At 52.7% G+C, this 24930-nt stretch overlaps 1 protein-coding gene across 6 annotated transcripts in view; it reads right to left on the bottom strand.

Moving 5' to 3' along the window:
* The window catches only part of Slc12a3 (solute carrier family 12 member 3), a 34466-nt gene that overhangs the window by 4430 nt on the left and 5106 nt on the right, over positions 1-24930 (bottom strand). For 2 of the 6 annotated variants that reach the window (XM_075976926.1, XM_075976927.1), the window contains exons 6-25: positions 24631-24741; positions 23687-23798; positions 23358-23488; positions 21114-21198; positions 20312-20466; positions 19990-20097; positions 19550-19673; positions 17923-18024; positions 16895-17050; positions 16213-16312; positions 15238-15349; positions 14690-14830; positions 12674-12780; positions 11472-11584; positions 10408-10467; positions 9633-9734; positions 8229-8340; positions 4840-4926; positions 4108-4243; positions 2933-3000 (exon numbers count right to left, since the gene is read on the bottom strand). In XM_075976926.1, the coding sequence (XP_075833041.1) occupies positions 2933-3000; positions 4108-4243; positions 4840-4926; positions 8229-8340; positions 9633-9734; positions 10408-10467; positions 11472-11584; positions 12674-12780; positions 14690-14830; positions 15238-15349; positions 16213-16312; positions 16895-17050; positions 17923-18024; positions 19550-19673; positions 19990-20097; positions 20312-20466; positions 21114-21198; positions 23358-23488; positions 23687-23798; positions 24631-24741 (2222 nt within the window). The remainder of the gene's footprint in view (positions 1-2932; positions 3001-4107; positions 4244-4839; positions 4927-8228; positions 8341-9632; positions 9735-10407; positions 10468-11471; positions 11585-12673; positions 12781-14689; positions 14831-15237; positions 15350-16212; positions 16313-16894; positions 17051-17922; positions 18025-19549; positions 19674-19989; positions 20098-20311; positions 20467-21113; positions 21199-23357; positions 23489-23686; positions 23799-24630; positions 24742-24930) is intronic. The other 4 variants (XM_075976928.1, XM_075976929.1, XM_075976930.1 and 1 more) reach the window with 2 other exon arrangements.

The raw sequence follows: 24930 nt of genomic DNA, 5'->3' as shown, positions 1-24930 counted from the left end.
ATAAAGCCACCTCCACCGCCTTGCCCTCTGGCTCAAGCCACACCCTGGGCCCAACACTGCCTAGGGAACCTTCTCTGAGAGGTGTTGGTGATGAAGCAAGCCCCTTTCCTCAGCACTTTCTCAGCAGGAAAACATGATCTCCTGCAGGCCCTGGGAGGTGCTCAGACACAATGGGTGTCACCAGACCACAGAAGTGTAGTCACACAGGGCCCTATGCTCAGAGGGCATGCACTTAGCTTAAGGCCTTGGTGTCTCAGTCTTGACCCCTTTTCAATGTTGTAAGCCACACAGAAGGGCATTTCAAGGCAGAGTTTAACTTGGTAACTTCCTGTGTGGGACCCCACTCATTGGCTAGCTGAGAGCTGAATACAGGGAGCCAGACCTTGAGGAAAAGCTTGTGTAGCCCTAGCGTCCTCTGGGGTGGCCCAGGGAAGGACTGGAAACTACTTGTGATCCGATCTCTGTGCCTTGGTGCTAACTGTCTGAGAACTTGGCCACCACTCTACACAGAACAGCACGAATCACTAGGGACTCTGAATGTCTTTCTGTCCTCGGACACATAAGAAGTGACTCACAGGAACAAAGTCAGCAAGCCATTTGCTGTGATCTGAGTAGACAGAAACCAACTAAAATCCAACCCCTTAGTAGAGGTGCTGGGCAAGAGGTTTAGGAACTAGGGGTTTAGGGAGGTGATCAGGCCAAGAGGTTAGCACCCACTTTACAAAACGGCTCTAGATAGTTCCGACCACGTGCAGACCCAGTGACAAGGGCTCTCACAGTGACATGTGAGTCTAGGATCAGAAGCTGGCCTTACCAAATACCAAATTTGCTAGCACTTTGAGATTAGCCCTCCCATCCTCCGGAACTATAAGAAATGAACTCCTGTTGTTTGTAAGGGACCTGGACTGTGGTATTTGGTTACAGTTCTGAGTGAACGAAAGACATGATTCCTAAACCTTGGTTCAGTGAGCGTCTGGAACTACAGCTGGAGTACTGTCCAAGAGACACAGCCGCTGTCCCCACAGCCTTGCCTGGGTCATACTCTGGCAGATTTCCCATCGCTCTGTTAGCTGCTGACCAAACCCATTGCTTTCCACACTGAGTAACTAACTGGCTGGTGCCATCTGACCCTACGGACCTGCAGACAAGACTGAAGGGCCAGACCCTCCAGAAGCGGGGTTCTGATGCCACGCTTATCACGATCCCACGGGGTTTGTCCTCAGCTTTCACCTGCCACCTTCTTGCTTATCTGCCAGAAGGCCTTGGCATTTTAGGTCTTTCCCTATTTGCCATATTGAGCTTCTCAAAGGGGCACTTAATGGCCAAGGGGAACAACACTGGTGTCTCCGGAAAAGGAAGTACTTCTCACTGAAGTAGAGACCCCATTTACTCTTGTCACCCTAAGGAACTCCTTGGTGCAGTCTCTTCTTGTGAATCCAATGTCAGCTATAGATACGACCTATGAAATCTAGGGGACAACCAGGTTGGGAATGCACCATTTTTGAGTCTCGGGCATTCTAAACCCAATATGGTGCTGAGTTTGAGGCCTCTCTGCAGTAGGTAAACAATCCTTGCCACACCCTTACTGCTTGTCCTGGTTAGTTTTTGGTCACCTTGACACAAAGTAGAGTCAGTTTTTTGAGATCAGCGCAACTGAGAAAATGACCTCAGCAGTGACATGTTTCATATGTTCATGGCCTGTGAAGTGTTTTCTTGATTAATAATTGATATGGGAGTACTTAGGCCTCGTGAGCAGTACCATCCCCGGGTGCTGTAAGAAAGGAGAGTGAGCAAGCCGTGAAGAGCAAGCCAGTAAGCAGCACTCCTCCATGGCCTCTGCTTCAGCTCCTGCCTCTAGGTTCCTGCTTTGAGTTCCTGTCTTGACCTCCCTGGATGGCATCCTATAAGCTGTAGGTTTGAAATACACGTGTTCCCCCTCAACTTGCTTTTGGTCGTGGTGTTTGTCACAGCAATAGAGACGCGACTGTACTGTTCACGTCAGCAGATACGGGCTCGCTCTCCAGAGCAGATAACACTTGCCAGGTCTGCCAGGATGTTTAGACTCATGCACACCCAGAAGGATGCTGCTGAGAGCGCATGCGCCCATCACCTGTCCATAACAGTAGCCGTCTCGTTATCAAGGAAGACTGACACTGGCCTTCCTCCTTGACACTCCTGCAGATAGTAAGAATAAGATCCCATGTGGCTCATATCAGAACATTCCTTGAAAAGAAGGCCACCTCTTGACATGTTCATTGTTGCTGACTACCAGAGAGGCAGAGGTAGAAGATCCCTGGTCTGAGTTCCATCTGCATTTCAAAGCAAGATCCATATGTTAGGCTAGGGGCTTTATGCTCTTTGTGTGGTAGAAGCCCCTGCAAATGACAGGTCCCATCTGAGCAGAGAGATGACTTGGTGCTCTAGCAAGCATAGGAAAAGCCTTAATAAAATCCACATTATCCTAAGCTACAGGTGCGGCTGTCTTGGCTGGCCATGGCCTTGGAGAGATGAGAGTCACATGGAGGCCCCTCCTTGCCACTGTCCCCGTTTACCGGCTCTGCCCTGGCTAACATTGGAGGGCAACATGGACTGGGTGTGGGTTCAGGGGGAACAGTGCTGCTGGAGCAGCCTCTGCTCCTGCTGTCCAGAAAGGACACTCAAATCATTGAGGAATGGCAAATAGCCAACGAGGGCAATTTCCAAACTAGGAGACACACTGGCTTCTGGGAGGAACTGCCTCCGTTTGCCAAGCCTGTTTGGCATGAAAAAGAGTAAACAAGGGACAGCAAGGAAGATCGACACTGCCTGGGACACGTGAGACCTGTGACCTGCCAGCTGACACTCATCGGACTGGCCATGTTTTCTGAGCACCCACCAAGCTGAATCTGAAGCTGCAGCCCACATCCCAACAGGCAAGCCAGACGTGACTTACAGGAGGATCAGCGCAGCATCCCGAGAGTAGTCCAGCAGAATCTCATTCAGCCTCACCTGCCGAAGGGACTGGGGCCAAGGAAATCAAGGTCACTTCCTACCTCCTCAACAGCACCCCACCCCCAGCTTGCCTGGAGGTAGAATTATGCCCCTAGACAATTCCTAACTCCTCAGCCCCAGGAGAGCCTCCCTGAGCTTCAGAGTACCACTCTTTGAAATAGGTATGATCTTATCCTCCGCAGGGGATATGGAAAAGATCAGATGAGCTAACTCTTGGCTCAGTGCTGGGCACACAGAAGATCCACTGGGAAACTATTTGGAGCAGGGGCAGGCTCCCCGTGGCGGACTTTGAGAAGGCTTTCTTTAGACACTTTGCTTGTTCGGTACTTTGTAAAGAGCCAGCTGATTCCAGGTTGGGAACATCTCCAAAGTCCCCAGGTGTGGGGTGCTGGCTGGGGGACACACCTTAACCTATGGCCGTCTCAAGTCCCTCAGAAATGAAGTCAACTCCTGGGACCTAAAAGTGGATGGATACTCAGTGTAGGGAAAGGAACTCAAGGCAAGTGAGCTAGCCAAGTCTGGGACTCTCACCGTCTCACTGTGGACATCATGGATGCCCAGTTTTTTGTTGTGAGGGCTGCCCTGTGTGTTGTAGGACATTTATCAGTTTCCCTGGTGTCTATGTAATATGAAATATCTGCCACATACATCCCTTGAGATGTGACTCCCCCCAAAATATCTCTATACGATTGACAAATGTCCCTACTTAGGGAAGAGTGACAAATGGCCCCCGTTCAGGGCCCCTGACTTGAACTACTGAGAGACTAAGTAAGGTCTGCCCCTGGGTGCCTGGTCCTCCCATTTATTCATTCTACCTAAAAATGTCACTGTAGCCAATGTCAAAACAGCCTCCTCCCCGCCGTATACACAGATCTGGAAGAAGGACCCCAACCCGCCAGTGGCCAGCACCGTTTACATAGCAGGAGGGCCAGTCTACCCCACCAAAGACAACGTGAGGCTCCACAATGTCATGGCTCAGTCCTGTCACGTGACCCAAGGACATTTCAGGCGTTGGGAAGGGAAAGAAGGGCGAGGCCTAGTGGGAAATCCAAAGCTTAGGACAGGGACACACAGCTGGGACCCCAGGCCCTGGTGAGTCCCTTCCCTGTCTTGCACCTTAATTCTGTTCTTGTTAATCTCCTCATCTGAGATCTTCCAGGGACAGTCCCTCCTCATCTCGGCGACAGTGGCCTCATCCTTGAAACCATCATTCAGGCGGAAGGGTGCAATCATGTCCTCGAACCTCTTGGTGCTGGGAAAGAAAGTACAGGTAAGGCTGGGTGACATGGCCTTGTCTCCAGGGGACAGGAACTTGGAGGGAGCATAAGGTAGGGATATCACCCACAGGACATACTCCTCAGACCAGACCTATCCAACTCTGTCATTTTATTAAATGACTTATGTGACCTCAACTCTTGACAGGTAGGTCTGGCATTCGTCAGATTTCGTATGTCCTCCACTGACCTGGTCCCTCCCCCAGTACTGCTAGCTACCCCACTGTCAACCAGAAAGACTGGACCCCATCCTCATTGAATTTCTGATCAGCTGGGCGATAGTAGGCAAATAAATACAAATAAGCAGGTATCTGAGGAAGATAAGCCCCGAGTCCTCCGATAAGGAATAGCAGGTATGGAAGGCCTCTCTGCTAGCTGAAGGAAATAGGTCCTTCTGAAGCCAGCTGTGTATACAAGGCAGAAGGTGCTGGGTGGAGAAACAGTTGAATGTGCAAAGGTCCTTCCTGAGTCACAGTATGAAAAGCAGCACAGGAGCCAGAGGGCTGGAAGAAGGGAGGAGCAAGCAGAGGAATCTACAGGGCCCGTGCTGGCCTTTCTGTCACACGGAACTCACTGCTCAGCCTGAGGCTTCTGATTGATGTCCGGAAGGATGTGAACTTCATGAAATCCCAGTCTGAACTTGCTCAAAAGAGAAATGATCCTGGAAGAGAGACACAGAACTTAAAAGACAGTATCCATCCATTCTGGTGTTTCTCACGCACCTGACGATGGGTAGCGCCAAACAGAACAGATGTGGCTAGCACAGGAGGCAAGGCGGCCAGGGAGCGAGAACCATACGTGGAGAAAGTCAGAGAGTGGCAAGCACTGTGGAAAAACATTTGACCAGGATTTTCTAAGGGTCTGCTGGTCAGGAAGAGTCTAGGATGCTGCTAGGTCTGGGATCACACTTGGAGAAGTGGAAGATGGAGAGAGAAACTGAAGAGAGGTGGAAGACAAAGACAGCAACACACACGAGCTAGGAAGAAAACCAGAAAGCTGCATGCTAGACGGCACCAAATCAGCATCTAAAGGAGAAGCCCACTGTGGTCTATGCAGTCGGGAAAGACTTCACATCTAGTTGGCTGGTACATGGTGAAGAAGGTATTATAGGCCCAAGGAGCTGGAACAGGGCAACGACCACATTGGAATCACCCAAGGATCTTGCAGAACATACCTACAGGTCCCCAGCCCAGTGCTGGGTCAGAGCCCCTAGACAAAGCATGGGTGATGCCCCCAGGATGGGACGTGCCCGCTGAGGCCTGCTGGACTCACCAGAGGAGGAAGTCAGTGAGCAAAGGTGGAAGATGAAATGACTGGGAATGTACAGAGCATCCTAGGAAGTAGGAGCTGACCGGTCCAGGCTGGAGCCCCTGTGCCAAGACCCCTGATGGCTCTTGAACTTAGGAGTGAGACAAAAATTTTTTCTAAGATTTATTTTTTATTTACATGTATGTGTCCGTGTGTGTTTCTGTGTTTGTAATGTCATGTGTGTAAGGATGTCCAAGAAGGCCAGAAGATGTCACATCCCCTGGAGCTAAACTTATAGGCAGTGTGAGTTGCCCGTGTGGGTACTGGGACTCCGACTTTGGTACTGTACAAAGTCAGGAAGTACTATAAATGGCTGAACCATCTCTCCAGCCCCCTCAGTCCACTAGGCCTTTTTCATTTGTTTGTTTGTTTGGTTTGGATTGTTTTTGTTTGTTTTGGTTTGTTTTTTGAGACAGGGTTGTTTTGCTAGCCCTGGCTGTCCTAGAACCGGCTGTGTAGACCAGATTGGCTTCAAACCCAGATATCCACCTGTCTCTGCCTCCCAAGTGCTGGAATTAAAGGCGTGCTCAACTTGGTTTGGTTTTTTGAAACCAAGTCTCCTGTCGGTCAACCTGGCCTCCAACTCACTATATAGCTAAGGGAGACCTCGAACTTCTGACTCCCCTGCCTCTGCCTCCCCAGTACTGACGATCACACTCTACGTATGCAGTGTTGAGAACTACACTCAGGGCTTCACGCACACTCGGCAGACATAACCAGCCGTGCCACATTCTCAGAAGTAGGGTTTGAAAAGCAGAGCTGTGGTGGCCTCATCCTGGAACACGTCAGGGGCCCAGGCCTGGGCATAGAGACAGCAGATTGCCTAGGCCCACTAAGTGGCAGTTGGGACAGAAGGGATTTTTTTTTTTTTATAACTGCTGTAAGAGCCACAGGCTGTTACCTGAGGGAACCACCCTGAGCTGAGCCAACCTCACGTTACCCAGCTGCCACCCAGAGCTGGGACAGGAAGCAAAGGCTTCCCAGAGCCTTCTGGTCTGTTTACTCTCCAAGCGTTCTGAAAGCCAGGTGCTGCTGTCCTCACCACTGCCCTTGGCCTTGCCAAAGAAAGACCTTTTGTTGGTAAAGTTCTCACCGCTGTAGGGGGAGGAGAAGGGTGTGACAGGGACAATACTGCGGGGTCTCCCAAACTCAGAGGGTGACTAGAAGAAAGGAGAAAGGTGGAGCCCTGGTAGGAGGAGCCATGCGGGTCAGGGGCCGCCTCCCGTCCTGTCCTCAGGGCAGCACTGTCCTGGCCTAAAGCCTGCAGCAGGCTCTTTTCTTGGGGCAAACTGCCCAGATTTGTCCGAGCTGGTCTCATTTTTGACCTTTAATCTTAATTTCCCTTGTTGAAGTCACTGTTGCCCAGCTCCTCCCCTACAACTCCTGCCAACGGGACACCTCCACCTCCGCGAACACGCCCCCACGACCACGCCTCTGGGACCACGCCTCTCTGTGTACTTCTGTGTCTATTTCAGGCAAGTCACCTTCTGCCTGAGTGCTGTGATTTGCATACCGTTTACCCCATGAACTCAGGTTAAAATTTAATCCTTGGGGTGTGTGTGTGACCATGGAAACAGAATCAGGTTCTGGTGTTTATGGGCAGAACCTTTGGGACATGTTTAGGACTGGACCTGGTCATTGGGGTTGCATCTTATGATTGAACTGCACTTTGGTGGCTTCATGAGAAAGAGGGAAACACACACACACACACACACACACACACACACACACACACACACTGCCTGTATCTTGGTAATGTCCTATGTCACCATAACCTCAGTTCTCTGCCAGTAAGAAGGCCATCACAAGATGCGGGCCTTAGACAGAACCTCCAGGACCATGAGCAAAATGAAACCTCTTTTCCTAAAGAGACAGAGGGGCTCGGGATGTGTGTGACAGTCATTTAAAAAGGGCTAAAAAGACACGCTTCAAAAGCAAATTTTAGCTTCTAATTAAACAGAAACAACATTTGTGGCCAGGAAGAGGTAACAATGGAAACCCATATAAAAGCATCAGAGTCACCAAATTCTGGCCAGATGGCATGGTCTGCCAAGCCAGTGAGCCAGGCCTGCTCTGTTTGCTAAGACAGGACAAATGAGTTCAAGAATAAGCTAGCCTTACACCAAGATCTCTGGCCAAATCAGCCAGGGACCTGAGAAGGAATTAAAATCACTTCTCACCAAGAGCTTTGGTGGGGTTTTTGTTGTTAGTGTTTTGTTTTGTTTTTTTTTTTTCTGATCATTTGCTACTGCTCCTCATGTCTCTCTGGGAACCTGCATCCCTGTTTGGGGGACTGTGTCAGAAAGGTTCTAAAAGAAAATTAAAAAGAAAAATAAAAAGAAGAAAGGTTGTAGTCTCGCTTCACTTACCTCCATCCTGCCTCTCACATGACTCTGTCCTCAGAGAGCCTCCTGATTCCAGCACTTACCACCTGTTCCTGTCACAGCGAACACCAGGGCACCTGGCTCACTTTGGAAAGGGAGAGAGCTCCTGCCTGAGTTCCGGGCACCATTGCTATGGGCTGGAGAGAGCTGTCCTGGGCCTTGGGACAATCTCAGGGCCACCCAGGGACACAGGTGGGTACAGGGACAGGGAGTCAGGCAGCTTCAGGGAGTCAAGATGGCAGGCCCGTACAGCCCCATGGTCCCCACTTACGCCTTTCTCTCTTCGTCCATCCTGTTGATCTGGCCCCCAACAAACACCCGGATCTTGCATTTGCCCCATCTCCTCTTGCGATGCAGGAGATAGGGGATAAGGAGGGTGAGGCCTGGCGGGGACAATCCCAGGAGGCAAGAGGGACAGACTCAGGACACAGCCCTCTGTCTGTTTCCACTCCAGACTGCCACAGCAAACCCTCCCTCGGGACATTAGCTGAGGAGGAACTCACAGACTAAACTGGCTTTGGTGCTCAGTGGGCTGTGGTTTATTTGGCTAATGCAGGAGTTTGGGCTTTTTCTTTGCTTTTTTTTTTTTTTTTTTTTTTTTTTTTTTTGTAGCCCTGGCTGTCCTGGAACTCACTCTGTAGACCAGGCTGGCCTTGAACTCAGATCTGCCTGCCTCTGTCTCCCAGTCATTTGGCCCTTTTGAGACAAGGTATTATTATATAGCTGAGGCCAACTTTGAACTTCTGATCCTCCTGCCTCTACCTCCTGAGTGCTTGGATTGTAGGTATGTGACACCATGCTCCCAGGCAATGAGGTGGTTTTAAACAAGCAAACTGGCACTGAGCACTTGGCATGAGAGGTGGGGGTGGGGAGGTTGCACGTGACCATCAGGATGGCCCTCACTTATTTCCTGAAAACTGAACAGCTGACCAATGTGTATGAGCCATCTGACCCTGTCATTTCTCCACACCTGGTCAAGGCCCGCCACCGTGAGATCAGTGTATGCTCCTCTGTGCCTCAGTTTCCTTTTTTCAGAGAGAAAGACTGCATTGGGCTAGCCCACAAGAGCACTTGCTGCCAGGCACGGACTCACACAGCCCAGCCTGCACAGGTATCAGGGACCTACACAGTTACTCCTGGATATCCACAGGGGACTTGGCTCCAGGACATACCTGCAGGGGCCACACTCCTTCTCCAGTAAGGTGTAGGATCTGTATGGAGCCTACACAGGGCCTTGCATTTCCCTTAGGTCATTTCCTGTCACACCCGCCACAGGGCAAGTACCATGAAAATTGTTCCTGGGTTTTATTGTGGAGGAAATGGTGCCAGGAAAATTAGTTTGTATATGATTGATACAGACTGTTTTTTTTTTTTTCTTTCAGTATCTTGATCTACAGCAGGACGGGACTGATGTGGAACCCACAAACACAGATGACTAATATATTCAGTTAGGGCAGGGCTGTGGTCTCTTTCTGACTCTATTAAAGGTAGAAACATTAAAGTTTGAGATTTGTATTCTAAGATCAGGACAGGCTATGGCCTCTGTCCTCTTTGCTGACTTCTGGGTCCCACCAGAGACCTCAGCAAGCACAGCCTTGAAGGGCAGGTCAGAAGACCCAGAGACCCGGAGGATAGAGTGTCCCAGGGGACAGGGATAGGTCTGAGGGGACCTGACCTCCATCATCAAACAGCCAGTAGATGTCGATGGTCTTCTTGCCTTGCTCCGACTGGAAGATGGTGCTGGTCTGCTCTTCCTGTACCAATGCCTCTGGGGCTGCTGAAGAAGGGGCGGGTCTGAACAGAGTCCCCAGGCTCACTGCCAGGACCTGCCTGAAAACAGCCAGCTTTCCCAATGAGGTGGGCTGGCCATTGTCACCAAGGTGGGTGTGCAGTGGCCCGAGGCATCCTGCAGGCCTGGCCATACACCGCTAATGTCCTTTCCCATGCTTCTTAGAGTGAGCCTCTTCCAGGCTCCCAGTTCCATTCTCCTGGACCCTGAGGTCGCGGGGCAACTGTTGTTTGGGAGCATGCAACCTTCTCTGCAGCAACCCTGTTCAGACCGAGCCTGCCCCTTTTTGTGCTCCTCTTCTCCCCCTCACAAAGACAGGATACCCCTGCATCTGCTGCCAGTTCCCCCCATCCCAGGTGTCCCTGAAAGAAGGGAACCGCATGCTGCTCCTCTCTGTGTATGGCATTTAAACATGACTGGGCAGGGGGAAATTTGCAAGGGGTGAAACTTCAGCCCACAGCCCCAAAGCCATTACTGGGTTGGTCATCTTCAACAGGAACCCAAAACCCACAGCAACCCGACCTCAGTTTTTAGGACACCATTGTCACGAGAGACAGCCATTTACTCTTGGCCCAGTTCCCAGATGACCTGACACGAGCAACCCCACAGTCCAAGAGCACCCCGATCTTCTGAGTGGGGGGAGCTGACCCGCGCCAGACACAGAGAGATGGCCTAGTGCCACTGCCACTGACTCCCCTGCCCTCCTCTGCTGGGTCAAACACTTTTAACCGCAAAAACGGGGACAGCTGGGCAGGCGCTTCTGCTTGAGGATGCCGGGGTCCTCACCCCATGGAGCTCCCCTAACACTAAAGAAAATTCCTCTGCCCTTCCCCAGGGTAACTGGCTGCTGCCTGCTTCCCTTTGCCCTGGCTCCCGCCCTGCCCACCCCCAGGCCCGCTGTTTTGACTTCCTCTTGCTCCTCCACAAGACGGACCACTGGCTGGTGGAGGGTGCCCCCTCCCCCAGCCACTCTTCCCTCAGCTCCACTCTCCTCAGCAACAGGCAGGCCTGAGGCCTCTGAGCACCCAGCATCCATTTCCTCAGGATACTTTCACGTCCACCACGATAAGCATCTGCTTTGTCCTCAGAGGTAGCACCCTGGGTGGGGAGGGGCTTTGTGTGTCCCCTGCTTACAGCAGTCACAATCTAGGCTTCTGACTCTGTCACAGTGGCTGCATAAATATTTACTGTCTAGATGCTATGGACAGGCATGTCCTTGGCTACTGATGACAATGCCCTGCCTGCAAAGCACGGAGTCCTACTGGTGTGTCTTCCAGAAGACCTGACCTCTCTCGGTCTTCCCCACATCTAACCATCACTGATTCAGACTCTCCATATCAGGGGCAACTTCCAGATACATTCCTATTCAGAGCCCCAAGGACAGACTTGAGATCTTGAGATGGTCCAGTGCCCATGGCCTTTAAGTATTTTCCTTGTGGTGTTTCTATGTGGGCAGGCGCCTCCTCTTTGCCTTTTTCTCTCTCCGATCCTCTTTACCCACATGGTTATCTGAGCCTCACTGCACGCAGGAAGTTCTAGTTCCCTGTCTATGCCTAACTGGAAACATGACCTTGACCTGGTCACTTCCCCATTCTGGGCCTCAGTTCCCGTTTAGAAACCTCGGGCTCCAAAGCACCATTAAGAACTGGCTATCTACAAGTCAGTGGCCTCACTAATTCTTCCCTTTCTTCCTCGCACGGCTCAGAAGAGTCGTCGGGTTCTGACAGGGGCTGATGGGATGCAGTGTGTACTCACAGTGCATCTGCATCACCTCGGAGATGTTGAGCCCCTCACGCATCCTCAGGACACACACGCCGTAGTTGAAGTCAAAGGCATCGCTGGAAAAGAGATGTGGAGTCAAGCTGCTGGCCCTGTGACCTGGCTCCCCATGTCTAGTGTTGGTCTGTAGGTCTCAGTTTCCCTGTGTGTGTAGTATACAGGCAGAACTGGAGAGTCATCTGTGACACTCCTGGGCCCTGCTTCATGTCACACCCGTTCCTTCCCACCAGTTGATTTTGTAAACTTCTCTGCCGCAGTAGTGGGGCTTGGGGACTCTAACCTCCACTTCACACAGGAAAACCTGTCCTGTGTCAGACAGTAAGGAACCGAGTAGCTAGCACTAAGACTATCTGACCGGGACTGTAAGCCAATGGATAGGTGTGCCCATAGGAATGGCCTCTCTCACAGGACACTACTAAGGACCCCGAGGGTCTGGCCCACCCAGCTGAGCTCCCTCATTAGACTCCTTTAGTTACACATCTCTGGACACTGGAGCAGCAAGGAGCCTGGGGACCAGATTTTCTACCCTGTGTCATAATTGGGTCAAGCAGTTGGGGTGACAGCTGAGTCACATAGTGGGTTAGCAGCAGACCAGGATGTAGATTCCAAGGCCTCACAGCTCAGCCTTGTGTTTGGATGGTACTCTCCCTCTGTGTGGTATAGCATTGGAAAGGCAACCCACATAGGCATTCCTCACACCTGCAAAGGAAAGAGCTGGAGGGCTGAGGCTTAGAGTCAATCCGGAAACCCTTGGGCACTGTCCTTGGGCCTAGTTCCCCACCTCAGCTCCCAGCCCGAGAGCTTGAGCCGGGCAACTGTGAGAACTTCAAGGATGTTTGCTTAACAACCACCCTTCAAGCTACCCTGGGAAGTTGAGTATTCCAGCAACTCTGGACCTGCATTCTGAGGGGTACAACTGTCCAGAGCTTTCTCCAGCTTGCCCTAGTCCCCACTGCTCCCCAGAGTCCCACACCTGGTCCACCCGACTCCTCGTGTTGCCTGCTGACTTCAGGGGAGACCTCAGTTCCACCTCAGCCTTCATCAAGTGACTCGGGTATCTACACAGCCACTACTCTGCTTCCCCAGGCCCAGGGAGCCCCAGGGGCCCGAGGCAACAGCTCCCAGACTGCACCTTCGCGCTCACTCACTGCAGGATGCCAATGTAGTCCTCCACGGTGGCCGGGTGAGCCGACTGCCAATTTTTCTTGAATCCGAGCACCAGAATGTTGGGCTTCATTCTTCCCAGCCCTGAGGCCTGTCGGGTAGGGGTGGGGAGTCAGTCAGAAAATGGAGTGGTTGGTATTCAAGCCTTGGGATCAGTAGGGGCTCTGTGCTGTGGCAAATGACCAGGGTGGGGCTCGTGCTCATCCCAGCCACCCCTACCGCCCATGCTTCAGGGGCTCAGGGTTCAGTCCATCCAGAAAGTGTGCCGAGTTAGAGGACTCTCGGGCTACCTGATCCTTTCTCCTTCCCTCTCTCTTTTCCTCCCTCCCCCCATGGTTGATCCTCCAGTCTCTGTCTCAGTGTGTGAGGATTATAGGAGTTCACATCCTAACAGGCTCTTTCTCCCCCTCCCACCCTACTCCACACCCCATCCAGATTCTTTAAAACATTTGGAGTGAAATCAATACAACAAATTGACCATTTTAGAGTAGGCTATGGTGGTTCATGCCTTTAACTCCCAACACTAGAGAGGCAGAGACAGGTAGATCTCTGTGAATTTGAGGCTAGCCTGGAGGTCTACATAGACAGTTCCAGTTAGCCAGGGCTACACGGTGAGACCCTGTCTCCAAAAGAAATTAATCATTTAAAATTATACAATTCAAAACAAATAAATGCAAATCCATATATCTATATATAGATATCAAGCTGGGCATGGTATACAAGCCTCTAGTCCCAGCTACCAGGAGGCTGAGGAAGACAAGGGTTTGCTCAGTGGTAGAGCACTTGTTTAGCACTGTACCTGGTCCACAAGTACCACTACCCCATCCCCCCCACCCCTAACCCCCAAGAGCTAAGGCAGGAGGACCTTTGCCTTTGCGTGAGCCTGAGGAAACAGGCTCACCAGGAATGTGGGGCAGAAGCTCGTGTGCTCTGCATAGCAATTACTGTCTCAAGCAAAACAGAAACCCACAAAACCGAAGAAGGAGGAGGAGGAGAAGCAGGAGGAGGAGGAGGAGGAGGAGGAGGAGGAGGAGGAGGAGGAGGAAGAAGAAGAAGAAGAAGAAGAAGAAGAAGAAGAAGAAGAAGAAGAAGAAGAAGAAGAAGAAGAAGAAGGAAAGAAAGAAAGAAAAGCAAGTGTGCACTTCACTATGCCATCATCTCTATCTACTTCTAAAATCTAAAGTGTTCTCTGAACCCCTCCTCAAAAGAGACCTCACACATTTTTGTGGGTTTTTGTTTTCATGTTGAGAGACAGTTAACACCATTGAAAAGGATGCTCAGATGCTCCACACAGAAATGTGGAGCAGTAAATCCATTGCCCATTGGAACGTTAATCTGAGAGATGGTTACACACCGCTGTGTGGGTCCACATACACAAGCGTGTCCTTTTGTGGTTACACACTGCTGTGTGTGTCCACATACACAAGCGTGTCCCTTTGTGGTTACACACTGCTGTGTGTTGTCCCTTTATGGTTTTCACTTATCCTAAATGTAAGTTATAGCTGACAAATTAAAGGGGAGGAAGGGTTCAAGTCACAAGGGCCTGAACTTCCAGCTACCTAGGAGGATGAAACAGGAGGATTGCAAGCCCCAACCGGCCTGGGCTGCAGAGTGAGTTCAAGACCAGCCTGGACAGGTTAGTGAGCCTTAGTCTCAAACACTATCTTTTAAATAAAAAGGGCTCTGTGGATAGAGTTCAACGGTAGAGCTACTACCTAATAGGCACTCAGGCCCTGGACCCAATCCCAATACTGCAAAAAACTAAAACTAAACTAAATTTAACTAAAATAAAATAAAACAAAACAGAAACAGGATCTGGGTAAAGCCACAGAGTCCCCACAGGTTCCCAGGGGTCCTGGGCATTCTTGAACCCGCAGAGCTTGAGACAAGCAAGTGGGGGACTCCGGCTGCAACCATTGAAGCTTAAACTAGACTCGAGCGTCCAGCCTTGCAAGCTGCCTCTCTCTAAGTAAGTCCTGTAGGAAGCCTGGCCAGGGCACCTGAATGAGAGTCTGGACCCCGCTTCGGAGGTCCTCAGCAATGACGTCCGAGTAGAAGGCTTTGATCTTCCTCTTGTTCAGCCACTTGGTGTGCCCACTGGCTATGTGCTGCAGCTCGGGTACTCTCTGCTTTCGGGGTCCCTGTGGGTGAGGGACAGGTGGTATCAGGGCCTGACTCAGGCTTTCTCCTATCCTAGAGGCTCCCCTGAGATTCAGAAGCGCCTAGAGGTGTTCTTGGTTAGAGTAGGGGGCGGGGAAGGAAAAGAGGAAGGGAAACTAGAGGTAGTGACTCTTGGGTAAAGGTAAGGCCACCTCAGCTACACAGTGAACTTGAACTAGCCTGGGCTTCACAAGACTATGTCCTAAAAGAGAGGCCTGGCCAGACTCTGCTGGCTCCACTTGCCCTGCCCGTCCTGCCCCTTGGCAGACATTAATCCAGGTCTAGTCCCCTGTCCCCTATCTTCCCCATCCCCCTCTCACTCCCAACTCCCCACCAGGGTACCAATGTTCCTCCCAACCCTCCCCACCCCCCCACCCCAAACACTCACAATGAGCACATGGCCACAGATCATCAGACTTAGGTTCTGGGTAAATGTGCTCACAAAGTCCACCAGAGCGGGGCGGAAGTTGGGGGGTCCCGTGAGCACCAGGCATTGGGGGCTAGGAAAAGAGGGGACATGGCATGAGGCATCAGGAGAGAGCCCTTAGGGCTTTCGTGCTAAAGGTAGGTGCCCCTGCACTCCTGAATCCTGATGGCCCAGGGTGAGACTGTGCGCACCAGGACACATTTTCCCAGCTGTGACTCAAGGGGTCTTTCAGGTGTTTTTGACATCATGAGACTAAGTCTCCTTGTCCTTCTTGCTCAGGCCATCAGACTCGGCAGCCTACAGACTTGCTTTGCCCTACTAAGCCCAGCGTGGCAAAAGCAGAGTAGAGATGAGTCACAAGGAAGCCATTGTTGACAAACTCACTGTACCTTGGCCAGAAGCCTGAACCTTTGTGTTGAGAGGCAACACAGGCCTGCCATTAAGCAGCCCCGCCAATCACAGCCAGACTCGATGGTTCATTTACCAGCTGGGCAAACAGGGATAGTTAACATCTCCAAACTTCGTTTGTCCTTGCCTGTGTCTGAGGTCTCAGGGGTTTGTCATGAGTGTCTGGGTCACAGGAGGTACCGCATGAATAAATATGATTATATTACGGTCAAGTGGGAGGAAGATGGAAGGTGAACAACCCCCGTCGCCATTGGGAACCAGCTCTGGATAACCAGGCTGATCACTCCTGGCATCCCAGGATTGTGTCCTGGGAATTGCACCAAGTGACCCTGAAGGCAGAGCGGCTTCCGCTGTGGAAATGGAGACACGAGGACCTCTTCCTTGCTTTGTCCCTGTCAGGCAATGTCAAGCCTAGCCATCCAGTGGTCATCAGCTCTTCCACCTCGGGGCTCCTACCATCCTGGATCTACCAGAGCAGGGGAACACGGCTAGGTCCCGCCTCCCAGGAGGCCCAGAAACCTCGCTCACCGGTAGTTTTTGATGTGGTCCTCCACCTCATTGAGGCCCATGTTGTAGCTCAGGGCAAGGTTGTAGGAGTGAGCCTGCACCGAGGAGCCCCAGTTCACCTCTGAGGGCAGAAAGGAGACAGCAAGACTCAAAACTGCAGGAAGCAGCCAGCCAGATGGGGGACCAGGGAATGTCTACCTTTCTTAGGCCCAGAGCATGTTGGGAGCAAGGCCACAGACAGCTGGACAGCTGGCAGCTCTATCTATTACGTGCAGGTCTAAAGCCAAGTGCCGCATGTGGTCCCCTGGTTCAAGGTTGTAGCAAAGTCTTAAACTCCCACTCAGAAACAGCCCTCCAAGAGGACCCAGAAGGCCAGGCTCAGATGTAGAGTTCTAGGGTTATCTCCCTCAGACTGAAGTCAGCTACATGCAGGTAGACCATCTTTCTCAGTGCCCACCCTCACACAGCCACCCTTGGCCACCCTGGCCTGGATGGACACACTAGCAGGTAGTCCCTCTAGGAATCTGACAGGGGTCTGACCCCGAGTGGGTATGTTCCTTTGAGTCCGTGGCTCAGGAAGGCTCAGGTGGAGGCCAGCCTGAGTCCCATTTAAGGGCAAGGCTCCAGATGGGATGAGGGAGTGGCTTTGCTGCACGGCTGCCCAGGTGGGGAGCTGAGCCCCCGGGGAACCACGGCCACACACCTGGCTTCTTGTAGATCACATAGAGCAGGAGGAAGAGGACGACTCCGATGGCAATGAGAGCCGCCCACCAGGTAAGCAGGAACATGATGACCACTGAGATCACTGCCCCGAATAGCGCTGCCCACTTGCTGTAGTATTGGAAGGAGGGTCTCCATCCTGGGCAGGGGTAAGGTCAGTGCATCTGCCCGTGCTCAGGGCCTTCTTCTTCCCAGAGCTGCAGCCACGCCCATGCTGCCGTCCTGGCCTATACCCACTAGCTGGGAATTCCTAGGGCCCCACCAGCCTTGGCTCCAGGGGTGGGCTAGGGAGGCTCCAGGGTCTGGCCTGTAGGGCATTTGTTTCACCATGGTGGCAAACTATACCAGGAAGGGAACATCTGGCCCTGGCCAAACATAGCCCCAACGTCAGCAACAGTGCCGCCTCCCAAAGGTTCTGTGGAGCCCAGGGAATTAAAAAGATGGAGGGAGACTTGAGTCCACCTGACTTTGTGCCAGGTTAGGGCCACCGCTAGTGAGCATCCTTTACAGTCCCCGTGGCCTGTAAAGGATGCCGGGCACACTGCGGTCTGTATGGAAAGTGTTGGAATAACAGGCCCATTGAAGATCTGGGAGTCACTAGCCAAACTCTTCCTCTACGCTCTTTACTGCCATCTGCTAGAAGGCTTTAGCAACAGCCCGGAAATCTGTGAAATTTAATGGTTACGGTCTAAACAGCGCCCCCTAGAGGTGAGCCGTGAACAAATGGCTGCACCTTCTGGGACTGGGAAATTCGCCCCTTTCTGGGGAATCAGGCTTCTGACTCGGAAGAAACTGGCGAAGAGTGGAACTAAAAAAAATTTCCGTGGCCTGTAAAGGATGCACTGTGTTCGGCAAAGGATGGCTGGCTTTGTCGGGGTACAGACATTCCCTTCATGTAGTTTTAAATAAAGGTTGCTTCGGTCAGCTCATCTGCATCCCCTACCCTCCCGTCTCCCCCACCGCCCCTCTGCACCTCTTCCTGTGGTGGTGGTGGGGGGCGGGTCTGCTTACCTGGTGAGTTGGTGATGGAGGCGTGGAAGCAGCTGAAGTTGATGAGGGCATAGGAGCAGAGGAAGAAGTTGGAAATGATGGGGGCAATGGTGTTGAGCTCAGCTTCAAAAACCCAGGGAGAGAGGGGCAGCATGTTGGGCTCCACCACAGAAGCTGCCTGGCACCTAAGCCCGTAGGGTAGCCCCTGGCACAGCCAGGCCTTGCTACTCAGTCAGCTCAACCTTCTCATCTGGGCAGCGAGTCCTTTCCCCACGAAGTTTAAAGGGTCAGTGTCTTAGGGAACCGAGGGAGCCAGCAAGATCACTCAGCTGGTAAAGACCCTTGCCACCAAGATGGCCTGAGTTAGAGCTTTGGGACCCATGGGGTGGAAGGAGGGAACCCTTATAAGTCGTCTGCTGACCCTCACATATGACCCCCTCCAAAGATAACAGATGTAATAAAAATCTTTAGAAGAAGGCAGAAGACAGTGGGGACGGGCTCTGCCAGGTTATACTTTTGGACCACAAATTAATATAAGGAATACATTTGGCAACGTGAGCCAGGACCCCTGGGGGTGATTCTCAGCCTTCCTCATGCTGCAACCCTTTAAGACAGTTCCTCATGTTGTGGGGACTCCTAACATAACCTTCTTTCATCGCTACTTTGTAACTCTGATTTTGCCACAGCCAGTTGACTAGACTTCTCTATCCCCTAGGTGAGAAACTTCTTCATTGGATGCAATGCGGGATCTAGTGTCTAGAATCTTCCCTTGGGTGACAGCAACCAGACTATTAGGGCACATCTTATGAGTGGGTGCCTGATGGAGCCAGCCTGAGCAGCAGGGATCTGGCTGTAGTAGGAAGGTGCCTTTGAGTGGAGCTGCCACAGCTTCCATGACTCCACCTCTGCATAGGGAGCGGGGCAGCAGATGGCATGTCGTGATCACTTTTCCTCCTTCAATGAATTGTTTCCCTGGCTGAGTTAGGCAGGCTATGTTGGGTATGTGTATCTGTGGGGGTTGCGCCATCACACACAGGCTGGCTTTCTGCCCATCTGTGGCTCACTCTTGCCCCCTACTCTACAGATGAGAGAACTGTGACTCAGAGAAATGACTTATCCACACAGCAGGTATAGGGCAAAGCCAGCAGAAGCCAGTCAACCTAACTGTTATCTGGGCACTTTCTCCTGGGGTGAGAGGCTGGCTGGCTTTGTCTAGGTTATGCATCTGCAAAGGGTTGAACTAGCCAGTTATATCCGCTAGGCTCATCTCCACAGCAATCCTGGGGGTGGGATGATGTCCCAGCTGTCAGGACACTGGAATGCAGAGGCAGGAAAGGCAGAGAAGGTCCCCTCTAACTGGATAATGGCCCGCTACCTGGAGTGGCTTCGTGGCCACCCTCTCTGGAGGTGGGGAAGGATCACGAGGCTTTTCCAAAGGCCCTCCAGGCAGGCCTTCACCCACGCAAGGGTTACTCAGTGGAGTTGGGATGTGACTTGGTGGTAAAGCAAGTGTTCAGTATGTGCATGGCCCTAGTTAGTTCCATTCCCACCACCAACCAAGTGCTATTCACAGAGTGCCCAGTGACACCAGGGTTAATAGGAGTGAATCCTAGGACCTTCCCAGAAGCCTGGGGAAGGAGCCTCTTACCAATGATTATGAAGGCCACCGCGATGATGTACGCCAGCAGGTAGCCACGCACAGGCTCCTTGTTCTTGCCATAGCCTTTGCCAAAGAAGCCAATCAGTGGGTACAGCTGGTCTTGGCAGAGGCACTGTGGACAGTATATCACACTCAAGCCCTTGCTGGGACCTGTCCCGTTCCCTTCCCCGGGCCACCTGTACTGACATGGTGTGGCCCACTCTCTGACCTCTGCAGGTTTCTGTTTCTGGGAACCAGGGAAAATCCAGCCGTCTCCTCACCTGGAGACAGAGCTGTTTCCTTAAAGAGTTTGCTAGCCTGTCCCTTTCCCTCTACCCAGATCCATATCACATGACACCCTGAGGTTTCACAGCGGCCTAGGAATCTGTCTACTAGGTGCTCGCCAGCAGTAACCCACCACTCCCAGCGGCCTCTTTCTGCAACCTTACCTGGAAGACCTTGGCAGCAGAGACAAGACAGGCCAAGGCAGAGGACAGGGTGGCCCCAAAGATACCAGCTGTGATCAGGGGTGCGAAGGCGGACACCATGCTCATGGTCTGTGGAAATGGTAGGAGGCTGAGCTAGAAATCTTACTGTGTACCCCTTCCTTGGAGCAGCAGGCTATGGTCCTGACATCGAACACCCAGCGGGGCCCCTAGGCCTACTCATAGGCAGGAGGTGGGGATGAGGGCCCTAGTGGGCAATAACTTCCTGCAATCTCCTCTACCTCTCTAGCCTCGAGTGCCTGTCAGCCAGGCCCACCACTTGTACCTGGTAGTAGTTAATGAGGCCATAGCGGCAGCTGTGCCGCTGGGAGCAGTCGGTGAAGTTCCAGCCGTAGCCACAGGCCAGCCCTTCGCAGGTGCCTGGGCCCGGAGTCACTGTGTCATTCAGGTCCCCAGAAGCATCTCTCACCACACAGGAGCCTGAGAGGAAATAGGTGTGTATTGAGGGGTGTGTGTGTGTGTGTGTGTGTGTGTGCGTGTGCTTGTGTGTGTGTGTGTCTTTTCTTCCCTTCTGTCCTTTGCTTTACCCTCCTCTTCCATCCCCCAAGGCCAGCCACCTCTGCCAAGGAGGAGACACTGTGGACAGGCTGGCTCCTCCTTTATCCCGTGACAGTATTAATGGCGGTGGCAAGCATGGGTGTCTTTTGTTGTACCTGACGATCTGAGCAAGGCAGTTCTCTTGTTGTTGTTGCCCCCTCTAAACCCAGGCAAGAAGAGCTGCAGGGACCTGCCTAATGTCCTTAAAGCAGAGACCTGGCTCTTGAGCCCCTGGTGCCTATAGAAAAGTCCAAGTCCCCTGGCCACCTGTGCAGCTTGCCTCAAAGGTGAGTACTGGAAGCAAGAGCACCCCGAGACTCGAGGAGGATGTTTCCCTGGTCTGGCTTCCCTCACCATGAAGGCGCCCTGTCACCGTAGAGGGGACAGATGCTGCAGGACCAGGGCTCAAGGGCCTCGCTGCCTAGCTCCCTCTGTTAGAAGCCAGCCCCACACAGCAGCCCCCTTCAGCCTTACTACAGAGCAGATCCTCTCCTCTCTTTCCCACCATCCGTACTTTGCCGGCTACTCACCAATAGTAGCCGAGATGGCGAGGTAGGAGATGGTGGTCCAGAAAATGGCCATGAGTGTTCCCTTGGGGATGGCTACAGCAGGGTCCTGTGGGAAGGCATGGTATTGTCAGGCAGCCTGGGGCATTCCTTTGGGCCTCGGTGCCTTGGCAGAAGCCGGGGTGGGCAACAGACCCTAAGCTTGGACCCCCAGAACCTGTCCAGTCCTGGAAGAAGAAGGCCCATGACTGAGGACCAGCAAGAGGGCCATCACCCTGTGGTCCCAGGGTTGAAATGGATGAAGATGTGAAACCTCATTGGCTCAATATCCAACCCGCAGGGGACCCTTGGCACGGCTCGCTGTGGGTAGCAGGGAGACCCATGCCTGGCTCTCCATCTCAGGCTTATCTGTGAGCAGTGGCAGCAGCCACCCACAGCTGGAAATTGATGAATCATTCAGGCAGCCCCGGACCCTGTTCACCTCACTGAGTCACGGGAAATCACCACTAGCTGATTAATGTGTCTGGCTCTCCAGCAATAAGGAGACAGAAGACATGCCCCAAACATTCTCCTGCTCCAAGAAAGAGATTTCTCCCAATAATAATGACACTCCTTACCCCTCACCCCCACCCCATCCACCCACACACAGGTCATAGCCTCCTCCTAGGCACTTTCTCCAACAGAACTTCCTGAGACGGCCTATGCGATCCCACCCAGCTAGTGAGGAACCGCGGGGAGCAGGGTGTGAGGAGGGCGCCAACCTCTGGAGCCCCCCCCCCCCCCCCCCGCAGTGCTGACCCACACTCCTACAGCCTCAGACTCCAGGACCTGGAACCTGAGCAGGGGCCCAGGCTACTTTTCTACAGTTTCCTGTGGAGAGGCAATAACTGCTCCCCTCGGGAGACACAGACCCCAACCCAGGGGGAAGGCCACATCTGCCATGAACTAATTGTCTGCAAACTTCCCCATGCTCTGTGGGCCCAGGAGATAGGTAGCAATGTGGAAAGGAGACGCAGGCCAAAGGACAGAGGATATAACAAAGGCGCCACCCCACCGCGATCTGAGAGACCTGCTGGCCCTGATACTGAATAATGCGGACGGAGGCTTGGTGACAGTGACAGTTAATGGGGCTTTAGAGGATTCAGGCTGTCTAAACACAGACCAGGCCTAAGGATGACCTTCGGGTAGGCACCCTGAGGATAGGCACCTGAGGGTAGGTACTCCCGAGGGTAGGCACCCCTGAGGGTAGGTACTCCCGAGGGTAGGCACCCCTGAGGGTAGGCACCCCTAAGGATAGGCACCCTGAGGGTAGGTACTCCTGAGGGTAGGTACTCCCGAGGGTAGGCACCCTGAGGGTAGGTACTCCCGAGGGTAGGTACTCCCGAGGGTAGGTACTCCCGAGGGTAGGTACTCCCGAGGGTAGGCACCCTGAGGGTAGGCACTCCCGAGGGTAGGTACCCCAGGCATCTTGCAGCTGCTCTCTTGAGAACAGTGCTATAAGCAAGCATTCTGGTCCCCTGACCTCACTGGGAGATCCAGGCCTAGCCAGCTGGGCAGGCTGCTTTCTGTGTTGTCTCCAGGAACAACTGGGCTTACTTGCTCTTGGTTTTGGTTTGGTTTTCGGCCCGGCTGGCTCTGAACTCATTGTGTAGGCAAGAATAATCTTCAATTTTCCTGATCCTCCTGCCTCAGCTTTAGGAAGGCTGGGATTCTGGGTCTGAGCCACCATGCCTCACTTGCCCAGTTCTTAATTCTGTGAGAAGCGTGACTAGGGGAACACCTCCAAGGAGAAGGAGACCAAGGTCAGAGGGAGCTCTGAGTTGAACATGATGTCAGGCATGTCACTGGCTCCCTGGCTGGCACAGCACCATCTCTTTGGTTTCTACAGGCAAAAGCCCTCCCATTGTCGCAATGCACAGCTCTTTGCTCTGCCGCTTTGAGTTCACTTCGCCACCATTCAGTCAACAAACACACTGAATGCCTAGCTTGTGTCTGACTCTAAGCAGGAAATGTTGACGGACACTGGCTGACACCTTACACTGGGAACACACCGTGCAGGAAAAACCTGGGAAAGCTGTTGCAGGAGAGATTGCAAGGGGCACAGAACTTTGCAGAGTAACAAGAACAGGACATACTAGGTCTCTTAGTTAAAGGCCTGTCATGAGTAAATTAGTCTTCCGGGCAGAGCTGGGGTCCTGGGAATGATGGCAGGGTTCAGGGATGCATGTCCTCTGTGGTGCCAGACAGTAAGGAAGGGGCTCCGCTCACCTTAAGGTCCCCGGAGATATTGGCTCCTGCCAGAATGCCCGTGGCCGAAGGGAAGAAGATGGAGAACATCCCAAAGAAGCTGCCATCAATACCTCTCCAGTCAGGCACTAAATTCTGAACAAAAATGTCCCCTGGAAAACCAATGCCCAAGTCAGAGCCACCCAGAGGGTTTGATCACCTAGCTGGGCTCTGTTGAACCAGAAATCGGCTCTCCAAAGCCTCTGGCCCTGGGAGAAGAAGATCTCAGCCCCGTCCATTTAATGAGTCAGATGCACAGACCAACTGTCCCCAACCACAGAACCACTGTCAGGGCTCCTGACCTCACATACCGTGGTAGCTGTAGAAGCCTTTGGAGGCCTTGTCTTCAGATGCTGGGATCAGTGTCCCCACCAGATAGTTGGCAAAGGAGACCATGATGACAAGAAAAAATAGCACCTGGGCCTGGAGCAAAGGACACCGAAGGTCAGATGCTCCGGCCTTCAGGGAACTGCCACGGTCCCTCATTCTAACCACAAAACTATTTCTTCATCTCAGTCAGACAGTGAGACGTCAGGGACGCAGGATGGTCTGAGATTAGAAACAGGCTATGGTGGGATCAGGCTGGGGGCCTGGAGCAGCATCTCCCAGCCGCAGACACTCAGAAGGGTGAGTTAACCACAGAACCACCTGAGCCGGGAGGCCAGTAAGCAACACAGAGAAGAGAAACATCAGGCTCACACCCCTCCCAGATGGAAGGCTCCCTCCTGGTCCAGCCCGCTGGCTATAACCCAGCAATTCTTCTCATGTATGAAACCACTGACGTTTGGCTGGATACATGGACACAGGAGTTAGCAGGATCGAAGAGCACATTTTCCTGCCTCCCTTGCAGCTATATACAGCTACAAGATCAGGTTATGGCCAATGGGCTGTGAGCAGGAGTGATAATGTTCAACTTCTGACTTGAGCCTAAAAGTATGGGGTAGGGAATCCCTCCTTTCCTTTTGCCTGGATCACAGACATGATGGTGGTAGCCAATGTGGACCAGGCAACGAAGGGCCACACACAGGGATGGAGAGGTCACAGGATGGAAGGAATCCGCATGCCTCTCCCCACCGCTGTGGAAACCAGCATGCTGGCCCTATGCCACACTCTTTGGACGGTTACAGGAGACAGAACAGGGTCTGTCTCAGGGTCTATTTGTCCTAGCAGCAACACTGCAGTCCTAGCGGATACACTAAGAAGGGGCAAAGCCAGACCCAGACCCACCCTCTCACGCCCATCACCTCCTCCTCACCTTGGACTCCCACTCCATCCCAGCCAGAGAGATGGCCAGCAGCAGGGTGACAGTGACCACGCCGATGATACGGATGTCGTTGATGGGGTCTACAATGGGTGTGCTGTACTCCTGGGGGGAGCAGGCCAGCTGTCTGTCCTGTCTTCACCGGTACTCCTTCAGACCCCCGCCCCGCTTTACTTAGGGCATACCATTAGATGATGTTGCCCACCCCAAGGGCTACCGCATGGGCCTGGACAGCATGGATCCTAAAAGGGGTCTTATGGGCATGGTCTGTAGTTAATGAGAATTTTATTGTCA

This window comes from Microtus pennsylvanicus, chromosome 6, assembly GCF_037038515.1.
Source record: "Microtus pennsylvanicus isolate mMicPen1 chromosome 6, mMicPen1.hap1, whole genome shotgun sequence".
Lineage (NCBI taxonomy): Eukaryota > Metazoa > Chordata > Mammalia > Rodentia > Cricetidae > Microtus > Microtus pennsylvanicus.
The sequence above is the reverse complement of the archived record's forward strand: the minus strand, read 5'-3'. Positions and strand labels throughout refer to the sequence as shown.